We start from the raw sequence: 12,140 nt of genomic DNA, 5'->3' as shown, positions 1-12,140 counted from the left end.
TATAAATATTTGATACGCAATATACAATTGTCTTTATAAGAGCGTGTCTAATTTAAACAAAATCTCTTTTACAGATAAATAAGTTTCATACTCTTTAAGGTCTGCTATGCGGCCATAATTTTTAGCGTTTTAGTGTATTACTTTGTTCGTAAAATTGAGTTTTTGCCACTGTTATGTATGCATATATTCCAGGCCATACCCCATCTGGTCCACATCCGCAAAAAAGTTTACTACGTGATTTCGTACGAATAAAAATCTAATGTGCATGTCGGGGACACTTGATAGTAATCAAATGATGTTTAATACGTTCATTTTTATCATATTTGGGCAGAAACGTACAGCGTGTTTATGGAATACTGGCTTCTGTTGGCATGAAATTCCATTTTACACTAATTGAATGAAAATGCTCGCTCAGAATTCATTCTCTTCTTTGAAGATTATTAGTATTGTATTGAGTACATGAAATTTCTTTCTTTAAAGACAATACTTTTTTGAAAACCGTTCCATTCCTGATCAAAAGAACAAATAATCACAAAGATTAGCTTGAAATGAAATGCTTAAAATCAACTTGCGCCTGGTGATGGGCACGAACAAACGACCGCCGGAACACAAGCACGGCGCTCTCAACAAAGATATGCGGGGAGTTTGTTTCTACCCAAACACACTAAACTAATCCCCGTTTAAGCTTTCTTGCTGATCCAGGCACTCTTGAAAAGATTTCACGACGTGGCAGAAGTCCTTCAATAGTCGTCTTTCTTAAACAAGTTGACAGATCTACTTTATCTTGATGACTTTCTTGAGTAGCACAAATACATATATTTTGTTGTAATGTCAAGCTATTTTTTTTAAATCATAATAGCTTGGTATAAACAACATTATGTATAATATAATTTTATTATGTATGTGTGTCTGGCGATGATGGTGACAACATGCCCAGTCCAGTTCAGAATTCAATGCACATTGCAGATAATTTTTACTTGAGATGGGAGCCAGTTTGTGGAAAGAAACTGCAGTAGGTATGTTGTTTACAGTATTTGTCATGAAAAGGTTGGCATTTTGATCACATAACAGTCTTTTCGTCAAAAATTCAATAATTGGTTCTTCTGACATTATTTTCTGAGCTATAACTCAAAGTCAAGCGAACATAACTCAACAGGTCCAATTTAAGCCAGGGATTGTGAGTTTGATCCCCTGCCCAGCCAAAAGTTAGCAAAAAGCATTTAGATTAGACGATGGTGTCCACTTTCCCTCTACTGAATCAACTACATGGGATCTAAACATTTTAAATTATTGATATTACTGTTACCGTGTCTCCGTTCATTATAATGCATACTCAGTTTCAGAAAGTATGTTATAAGCTTTAGAAGTGCAAGTTGATATATAAGAAAAAGATTCGACCACAATAATTAAACTTTGTTTAGTTGGTTCAACTAAGCTTCATGCTTTGACTGCTGCAAATAATAGGCTTTGAGAGAAAGAAACAGAAAGTGACCATTGACCAAGGTCTGTGTTGTGTGTTTTTGTTATCTTTATACATTTAAGGGAAAATGGGTGTAACATGGCCTGGGTCAGAAACAGAGGAACGTTGTTTGAAAAACAGGTTTGTGACATATTTAAATTGTGCACGAAGTGTGCAAAACACTGATGAGATCGACATACAAAATGTAGTTTTAAAATCACATTTGTTCGCAGATAAGGGAAAAAAATAAATGATAATGCGAAATTGATACTGGTATAGTATAATATTATACACCGTTGTAAAAAGGACATATGAAGTACATAATACGCCGACTTAAAGTTACAAGCTGGGTCGTATCAAATTATCATCTATTATCCTTATTCCAGTAATGTATCACATTTAACTTGGGGCCGGGAACTGTATGAACAAAATTCATTATGTTGGGCATTATAACCAGCACATTGAAGCTCTCGCCCCTGTGGGTTATTGAACTGCTGGATGCTCAATTGTACATCCAAAACAATAATGCCGCACAGCACCAGTGTATCGTGTTTTAGAAATTCCAACTGAGTTCATCAAAACATCGCTTTTTCTTTCCACAACCTTGCAAATTACCTTGCAGATGATTAACCAGATAAACGTTAAGAACTATAACTATATACAGGCACAAAATGAATACAATTGCAGGATATTGGCACATTAAAGGAAAAAATAAAACGTAAGATAATCCATGATTAAGACAGCAGCTGCATATTAAGCCACACCAACCGGTATCTTTATCGTCGTTGTTGCAGCAACTCTCAAAAAGTGTGCTAAACGTGTCGAGTAACATCATTCTGAAGGTCTTTGCATTGTATCTAAACGCACGGGCGTCTCTTTTTATATTTTATATTTACAACGGGGCGTTCTGAAGTTTTATTATTATTACCTGAATAGCAACTTAAAATAAGTCCAATCGTATCACGCGTTGATATGGATCCCAAATAAGGCTATAATGGCCCAGTGTTTTGCAGGATTTCGGGCGCCAAAATAAATAAAATGTTTTTATGAATAATAAAAGGCCGGATGTAATACATCCTATGTTTTGTGATATCTGATCTCCATCAACAAAAAGGATAATATTTTCCTTGATATTTTCGTAGAAGAAAACAATATCCGTTCGCATTTTCGGAAAATAAGTAATACATTAAACATATTCAAACTGATATAACACTATTCCTAAAATAACTTAAGGAAAATCTCAAATGTCATATAGAATTAAGTACTCCATTTGACTAGATGAAATACGATACAGTTACCTTAGTTTAGTTTTCCATAACAAAGTGTAATACGCACATCTTGACTCAAACCATGCGGCAAAAGGAATGCTGACTGTTTAAAGCCAATAAGAACTCTCAGGTAAACCCCTACACATTCAATCCCAAATACTTCTCAAATGAAGGGGAGTCAGTCCTTAGAACGACTTATACTTCAACGCTTTATAATTTTCAAAACGATTGGATAATGATTTAAACAAGCTCTGAGTTAGATTACCTCATTTGCATTCTTATCAGTTTTAATTGATGAATCATTAATTTTTGTTCTGTTTAGTGATATTTCATATAAAAGCACCGATGACACGTATGAATCATTCTGGATTGACATTGTATAATTGTTTATCGTTAGGAACACGCTAATATTGTTATATTAAAATATAAGCGGCGAGCACCATACAATTAAGGAAGTTTGGTTTCAGCTACGTTTGAAAACAGGTGAGGACGATCATCAAAATTCATTTTGTCTCCTGAATGATTGACATGTTTTCAATACCACGACCACCTACGGATGTCCCTTAAATCAGGCCAATTCTTCTTCTTCTTCTTCTTCTTCTTCTTCTTCTTCTTCTTCTTCTTCTTCTTCTTCTTCTTCTTCTTCTTCTTCTTCTTCTTCTTCTTCGCCTGTCTGTTATTGGTACCTTTTTCATATAATGTTCCTATGCAGCTTTTTCAGTCTTCAGTGCATGGTCGAGAAAAATAAAGAAAAACGGTAAACATGCATATGTCTTTGTACAATTTCATTTTGATTTGCAATTTAAAAGGATGCGATTTCATGTCACATCAAAAACCTACATAGAACTTACAATGCATGTGACATATGTGACTGATAAATGAGATTCTATGGCGAAAAAGGATCATATTCCGCACAGGTTAAAAAGTTCTTAAACAGTATACGTATCATTGTCATTAATAACGGGTATTGGATTGTATAGCTATATTAGGGTTTGTGAGAAATACAGCATAGTAATCTTTGTTTCAGATTTGGCGACTTGTCAGACTTGTGCACAAACTAATTAGTAGTTGCCCAAAGTATAGGATTCACTGGCAACACATAACATTAACTTATAATCGTGGCCGAATAAAGACATTGCCAAATGAATAAAGACTAAAATACTTGAATGGTTTTCGATCAACTAACATGCAGAATGATTGATTATATGATACACATGAGTTCATGTACGAATTTGTTATTACTTCATCGTCAACCCGTCAACAAGTCATGGTATTTTCCAAACTGCTTGCGTTCCTGCCAACACAACCATTGTGTCCGCGCATCTGTTGATCAGGATTGGCGCATACCTGTCATTAGGTTTTTGACGAAAAGTAGCGTTGTGTACCAGTCGAACAAAGGTTCTGTACCTTGATAAAAATAGTTTGACCGGCAATCGCTCAGAATGCTATCGGTTGGCTAGTTTGACTGTCTATTTGTGAATTTAACAATAATAGCCCAGATGGCTTTTATTTATGTATTATAAATTAATAATGTCTGCAATACTAGTATACCAGCGTTATTACAGGGGCGTTTTTCCCACGGTTTAAGACGAGTTTTAGGTCATTCTCGCAGGGACTTGCAATCTCATGCAATGATGCACTGTCGACAAGATAGCAAGGCAAGTTTTTGCGAGTAGTGGTGTGAAGGCGGAACAAAAAGACTCATCTGCTTTAATTCTTTCGTAGGAATTTTCGTACTTTTTTCGAGCTTTGAAAACCTAAAATTGTTCGTAGTAAGTTTAATGAAGCACGCCTATAATGCGTACCACTATCACTACTTAAACGGATCTTTCAATTTAAGTGGTTATATTGGAATTTGTGGACCTTGCAAGCCTGTGATCGTGGTAGACAATGAAAGGTCAAAGTGCCTGACACAGCCTGACACAGTATTGTATGCCATGATTAAATGTACTTTAATTGAATTAGGTAGCCTAGAAAAGTATTTTTATACACCGTTTATTGTGATATACAAACTTAGTACAATTAGTACAAATACAAAAAATGATTAATACATATTATTTGTGGCATTTATCAAACATGTTTTAAAAAAATATAGGTATAACAGTGTCGAGAGAACATATTTATAATGTCATTATAAATGGAAATTCATATCTCTTAAAATATGTATTCTAATTGTAAATCAAAGAGTATACTGTAGCAAATGTTTAACACAAACTTTCAATCTTTCTTAGCATGCGACTGTTTTGAGTCTAACCTGTATGGCTACATGATAGTTTGTGGCAGGACTTTTCACTTCAATTAAAGAGGGTAAAATTCTGAAATATGATACACATTATCAAATTAATCTACAATGAAACCTGCTATGTATTCTTGACAAACGTCCGATTTGTCTTAAAGTTACTTGCACTAGTACGTTAATGTTATAATTACCGCTATACACTTCATGTCGGATGAAAATGCATACAACGCTATACAAAAACAAGTATTTAATTATAAGGTACATGAACAAACTTGATAATGATTTCTATTATACCTACACTATCAACAAAATATGTTCAAACATAAAACGAAAATCAAACATTTGAACGCAAGAAACGCAAGTATTATTAGTAACTAATTTTGAAACGAAGCGTGGACGTCCTCTCTTTTTCTTAATCATTATTATCATACCATAAACATAGCTATATAACATAAACATAAAATCGAGTTAATACAAAACATACAACTATTGATCTATGTTAATTGTGTTTACTATGCTTATATTCCAAAATAATACAAGAGTAACAACACAGGGATTATCAGCAGAAATAAGCATTACATGCAAATGAAAATAAAGTACAAAGGCTTCATACATTGTTCAATATGAGCTGACGAGTTTGCTTAAGCTTAAACTAAAGGTTCTGTATGACAGTTTCAGCCTATGCATACACTGAAAAATATGTCTTATTTTGAAAATTCTTTACAACACTGTTTATTATCAGCATTCATATCGTTCACTTGTTTGTCATTTGTTAACACTTAATGGATACTGTTCAATTTGGATCTAGGCATCGTTGATATCGGCGTGATCATACTTTCTTTTCACTGGTATCTTGAACAGTTTTCCGTTGTTCAAATAGAATGCAAGTTTTGCTGTGTAGTGAAGGTCAACTGTTCTTCTCTTGATCGTTGCATTCGCTTTTGTGATCGTTTCTGGAGGACTGTGCGAGACAAGTGTTATTAATGTTTGGTTCTGCGAGACAAGTGTGGGTATCGTTTGGCTGTGTGAGACAAGTGTAAGTACGTGAGGATGTGCGAGACAAGTGTGAGTAACGTTTGGCTGTGCGAAACAAGTGTGAGTAACGTTTGGCTGTGCGAGAGAAGTGTGGGTAACGTTTGGATGTGTGAGACAAGTGTAGGTAATCTTTGGATGTGTGAGACAAGTGTGAGTAATCTTTAGCTGTGCGAGACAGGTGTGGATAACGTTTGGCTTTGCGAGACAAGTGTGGGTAACGGTAACGTTTGGCTGTGCGGGACAAGTGTGGGTAACGTTTGGCTGTGCGAGACAAGTGTGGGTAACGGTAACGTTTGGCTGTGCGAGACAAGTGTGGGAACGTTTGGCTGTGCGAGACAAGAGTCAGTAACATTTGGCTGTGCGAGACAAGAGTCAGTAACATTTGGCTGTGCGAGACAAGTGTGAGTAACGTTTGGCTGTGCGAGACAAGTGTGGGTAACGTTTGGCTGTGCGAGACAAGTGTGACTAACGTTTGGCTGTGCGAGACAAGTGTGGGTAACGTTTGGCTGTGCGAGACAAGTGTGAGTAACTTTTGAATGTGCGAGACAAATATGAGTAATCTTTGGATGTGCGAGACAAGTGTGAGTAACTTTTGGATGTGCAAGACAATTGTGAGTAATCTTTGGATGTGCGAGACAAGTGTGAGTAACTTTTGGATGTGCGAGACAAGTGTGATTAACGTTTGGCTTTTTGAGACAAGTGTTGGGAAAGGTAACATTCGGCTGTGCGAGACAAGTGTGAGTAATCTTTGGATGTGCGAGACAAGTGTGAGTAACGTTTGGCTGTGAGAGACAAGTGTGAGTAACTTTTGAATGTGCGAGACAAGTGTGAGTAACGTTTGGATGTGCGAGACAATTGTGAGTAATCTTTGGATGTGCGAGACAGTTGTGAGTAACGTTTGGCTGTGCGAGACAAGTGTCGGTAACGGTAACATTCGGCTGTGCGAGACAAGTGTGAGTAACATTTGGCTGTGCGAGAGAAGTGTGAGTAATCTTTGGATGTGCGAGACAAGTGTGAGTAACCTTTGGATGTGCTAGACAAGTGTGAGTAACGTTTGGCTGTGCGAGACAAGTGTGAGTAATTTGTGGCTGTGCGAGACAAGTGTGAGTAAGGTTTGGTTGTGCGAGACAAGTGTGAGTCATCTTTGGATGTGCGAGACAAGTGTGGGTATCGTTTTGCTGTGTGAGACAAGTGTGAGTAATTTTCGAATGTGCGAGACAAGTGTGAGAAACGTGTGGATGTGCGGGACAAGTCTGAGTACCATTTGGCTGTGCAAGACAAGTGTGAATAGTCTGTAAATGTGTGAGACAAGTGTGATGTGCGATACATGTAGGAGTAACGTTTGGCTATGCGAGACAAGTGTGAGTAATTTTTGGATGTGCGAGACAAGTGTGAGTAATCTTTGGATTTGTGAGTGAAGTGTGAGTAACTTTTGGCTGTGCGAGACAAGTGTGAGTATCTTGTGGCTGTGCGAGACAAGAGCCAGTAACCTTTGGTTGTGCGAAACAAGTGTAAGTATTTTGTTGCTGTTCGAGACAAGAGCCGTAACCTTTGGCTTTTTGAGACAAGTGTAAGTGACTTGTGGCTGTGCGAGACAAGTGTCAGTTGCTTGTGGCTATGCGAGACAAGAGCCAGTAATCTTTGGCTTAGTCAGACAAGTGTAAGTAACGTTTGCATGTGCGAGTCAAGACTAAGTAACATTTTGTTTTGCGAGCCAACAGTCAGTAGCTATTGGCTGTGCAAGACAAGATCTGGAGTAAAAAACTTCTGGCGAGAAAAGTGTGAGTAAAGTTTTGTTGTGAGAGACAAGATTAACATGGTTAACCCTTTGCTGCATAAGACAACAGTCAGTAACCTTTTGCTGTAAAACACAAGAGTCATTTTTTTTCAATATGCAGTAACATTCGGCTGCAAGAGACTTTGGTAAGAATTCATTATATACCAGAGACAGATGTTATTGGGCGGAGTTGTGTAGCACGTCGATATGATAACCTTTTATTTAAAATCCTTAAACAGATGTATATTGTTTTCTGTCAGATGTAATTATTTTAAACATAAATTATAAAGTGGAAATTTTTAAAACAATCAATATGATATAGACAATAATATATGTCAGGAAAATCATTTATAGTAATCATTCTTCTTTAAGAATTTTCTAGAATCTTTATATACCAAATCCCGGAAAGTGTTGATATGTCTCTCAAATCAGCCCACATTCATCATTGTAACACAAGGCGTTTCTGAGGTTTTTCACATGAATACTTCATGAGTATTGTTAGAAAGAACGAAGAAAAAATTGTTTAGATGTTTTATTAGATATTGGGATATAATCAACTTGTAAACTTTTAAAATTAACTGATTAATTTTGCAAAGTATATTTATGATTAATTGACATTTTATTATTATTCAAAAGTAGCAGTTAGAATGTTTATAATGGTAAAAAGATAAATAAAGATATATTAAAACACTGGCGTATTATACATTCAAAAATCAATTTAATGTTAGGAATATTCGAACGAATAAAATGTATACATGCTATGGAACAGCAGCGTCCGTTTTATCAAAAATAAACCTGTTCATGAAGAACATATTATTCGCAACCCATACTGACTCAGCTTTATTTATTTTTAAGAGTTTCAAAATCTTAAATTGATGCATGCAGAAAGAATAGAAACATAAACAACTAGACATAATTGATTTTCGCTAAAGCCAATTTCAATGAACCCTTAAGTCTGTGTTTTAGACGCAGGACTGAAGGGAGTGCTGAAATTTCTCATATTACTGCCAGAAACTTGAATTATATAAGTATCGCTACTGAAATGTTTTTTTTCTCAGATAAAAAAGTAAATTGGCTGATATTGTCCGTATGCACCAAGATCTTACTAAAATGCATTCCTTTAGAAAACCTTTTAGCGCCATACAATAATCGTGTGATGAATTTAAATTGAAAAGTGATTTAAGAAAACGACCTCATATGATCCATCAAGCTCATTCAGCGCTACGTGCACGGATGCGTTTAACAATACAGGCCAGTGAAGTCTATCCTACGCAGATCTCTTGGACCTTCCTCTAATACTTTCATCAAAACCCTCTTAATGTCATTTCTGCCTAGCTCAGTCAATACCTCGATTAGTTTATTAAACAGGTATTTGTCGACTTCCAGGTTATAAGCACCCTTCAAACCCGCAATGGAACGCCAGTGGTAAAGGCATTTAAAGTATGCTGACCCAATGTCGCCTGGGTTATTAAGTCTTTCTTGATCGATCTTTACTGGGGGAACCTCCAGTTGAATAAGTAGTGTGTAGACGTCATTTGGCGCGATAGCATTTGCAAGAACCTTCAGTGATGTATTGCTTAGCAGCTTCTTGTAGGCTTTGAAATAAGAATGTATCAGAAACGATATATATATGTTTAAATATTCAAAATATGATTGGAAACAAACTTAGTTTTCATACAACAAGGGGCAAGCCTATAAGCATATACTTTTACCAATACCTCGTTAAAAGACACACGGATCAAGGCTAACAATCACGAAACAAGAGACAGGCGATGCCACAATACAATTTATATCCAAAATGTCATAATATCATGTAAATGTAAAGATAACAACGTTGTCACGCCAATGGAAGAAACAACAGGGGTTCAAACAAAAGAGTCTTATGGCTCTGTATTTTGTTTCATGTTTATCCCACCTTTAATAATTACCATGATTGCCCGTTAAAATATATTATATTGAATTCGCTCGAAACATATAATTAAACTTTTGATCAAATGTGTTTCCTTCTTTCCTCTTTCATAAAACAGTTACGTTTTTTTGTAGAACACATGCGTACAATAATAAACTGCATGCTTGTATTTTTATTTGTGGAAATTTGATTGCTTATTAAGTTGTATTCCAACTAGACAAACGTTAAATGATGATGTTTTTTTATGATTTTTTTGGATAAAGAAGTTTATTTTCCAAAGAAACCAAAAGAAGAAAACATGATTTGATATAAATACTCTTAAAATGTTCAATACGTTCTGTATATTAACAAAATGTGAGATCATAAGCATATTACCAAAATAAGACGCCATCTCACCGGCTATGACGTCACAATTTAAAAGAAAGCAAATTTTATTGAAAGTATAGTGTTTATGTTGTTATTCTTCCTGAATTTCATATTAGACCTGAATTTGCTTATAGTTGATTCATATATTGGGATTAAATTTATCCAGATACTTTATTTCTGCAATACATGTACCACGGGAAGCGGTATTGCTTAGTCAATTTTATGCTCGTCATCTGAGTAGCTTAAACAGGTAGCTTTGTTGATTTACTCCGGGAACAAAAACGAATAAACGAATTTTGTCATCATATTAGTAAAAAATCAATTTAACTCGTCCTTGAAAAAGTAAAGCCACGCTTAGTAACAAATTTCATGGTGTCATTGAATGAATGTATACATTTTGTGAAGTGTCTTGACAAATTATATCTATATATTTAGGATGTTTGTTTGAGATCATAAGCATTTCACCGACAAGTATTCCGACAAAATGTGAACGATTAACTATATGTTGAGCATGTTCAATGCTTAAACAAATTACCTGATTCTCCTGTCTCATACGAAGATCCTTCCAGAAACCTAGGACCAGGACCAACTACAAATAAAAAAAACTATATGTAATGGCAGATATAGTGCAGGGTAGATAACTGTGGGGTTTTAGCCGATGACGAATCATATAAAATCCTACGAAGTTATTTCTTGTCAAGTATTCTTGTTTTCATTATGCAAAGGAAAATAAGCGTTTTCCGGTGTTTTTCATCGATGAAGTTCTGTGTTTAGGATCAAACCTTTCGTGTATCCAAAATACACGAGCATGTTAAAATGCATAAAGTGCATGTATGTTTGTTATGTAAGGCCACTTTGTAAAACATATCTGAAGCTCTGTAAAATATAATTTTTGGATCACTCCCATTTTGTATCAACAATTCTATTAGACCTCGACTTTCCGACAGATCAAATTGCCTTACGGCCTTTAATAAGTACTACAATTACTTTTAAGTTGAACAACTTAACTAACGGAAAGTGGTAATGTAGTTTCCCTTGTGCTAAAAGAATTATAACACCAAAGTGTTAGTTCTATAACAAAACACGTTTACCAAACTGAGCCTTTGACTCGTTTTGGACAACAACGGCAAAGTAATGACAAATAGGATCAAACAATAGCAAACAATAGCTTATTGCAGTGCCATGAGTTTTGTGTATTTAACTTCAGCCAATAGCGACACCTCTTGCTGATAAGCCACGCCCTCTGTACTACTACATGCTGCATGCTATCACAGTAGTTTAGTTCTCAATGACTGTTCTCAAGTACTAGTAATAAACCGTAAAATTGTTGTTATTTCTTGTTGTAAACACAACAATGAGGATTTTATGTTTTATGTGAACACTTTATGTTGTAATGATCTTGCACGCACTTCTTTATGTTGGAAAGTCAGTTTCGTACGAATTCTTTTTGGTGTTTCTTACGAGGTGTTTAACAGTTTTCTAAAGAGATTAAGAGCTGAAACATAGCTAGTGTTTCGTGATTTCTATGATTGTCAATGAAGATCACAGCGTTTGAGAAAATCATATTTTAATATTAGATTACAAAATACCTATGACAATGCTTATCGGCAAAAAGAATAAACTGGCTTTTTATCGTGTTCAATAATTGATTGCAATGAGAAATAAATATATTTGAAATAAATGCTTTATTGGTTTATAGTTTTTCCAAAGAAACCCTACCCGTATTGTATGAACACAAAAATAAGTTGCTGAATAGGTCCATGCCGAAGCGGAGGTTTTATGAGCTCGCGACACCGCCCTTTATTTCCAAACAGCACGATGCACAATGAGACAGCCAAAACAAACAGCTACCTGTGTTGGACATCATTACACTGGCCCCTATTGTTATTATTATAATTATTATTATTATTATTATTATTATTATTATTATTATTATTATTCTTATTCTTATTATTTTTATTTTTATTTTTATTATTATTATTATCATTATTATTATTATTATTATTATTATTATTATTATTATTATTGTTATTATTATTATTAATATTATTATTGTTATTATTATTATTATTGTTATTATCATTATT

General features: G+C 35.0%; 2 protein-coding genes across 2 annotated transcripts in view; both read right to left on the bottom strand.

The window, feature by feature from the left end:
• The window catches only part of LOC128238505 (uncharacterized), an 89,430-nt gene that overhangs the window by 29,518 nt on the left and 47,772 nt on the right, over positions 1–12,140 (bottom strand). The gene's annotated exons all lie outside the window — the stretch shown is intronic.
• Positions 8,258–12,140, bottom strand: part of LOC128238504 (uncharacterized) — a 19,279-nt gene continuing 15,396 nt past the window's right edge. The window contains exons 11-12 of the mRNA XM_052954489.1: positions 10,589–10,642; positions 8,258–9,373 (exon numbers count right to left, since the gene is read on the bottom strand). Of these exons, the coding sequence (XP_052810449.1) occupies positions 9,018–9,373; positions 10,589–10,642 (410 nt within the window). The 3' untranslated portion in view covers positions 8,258–9,017. The remainder of the gene's footprint in view (positions 9,374–10,588; positions 10,643–12,140) is intronic.

The sequence above is a fragment of the Mya arenaria genome, chromosome 6 (genome assembly GCF_026914265.1).
Source record: "Mya arenaria isolate MELC-2E11 chromosome 6, ASM2691426v1".
Classification (NCBI taxonomy): Eukaryota; Metazoa; Mollusca; class Bivalvia; order Myida; family Myidae; genus Mya; species Mya arenaria.
This window is presented reverse-complemented; position numbering and strand designations above follow the sequence as displayed.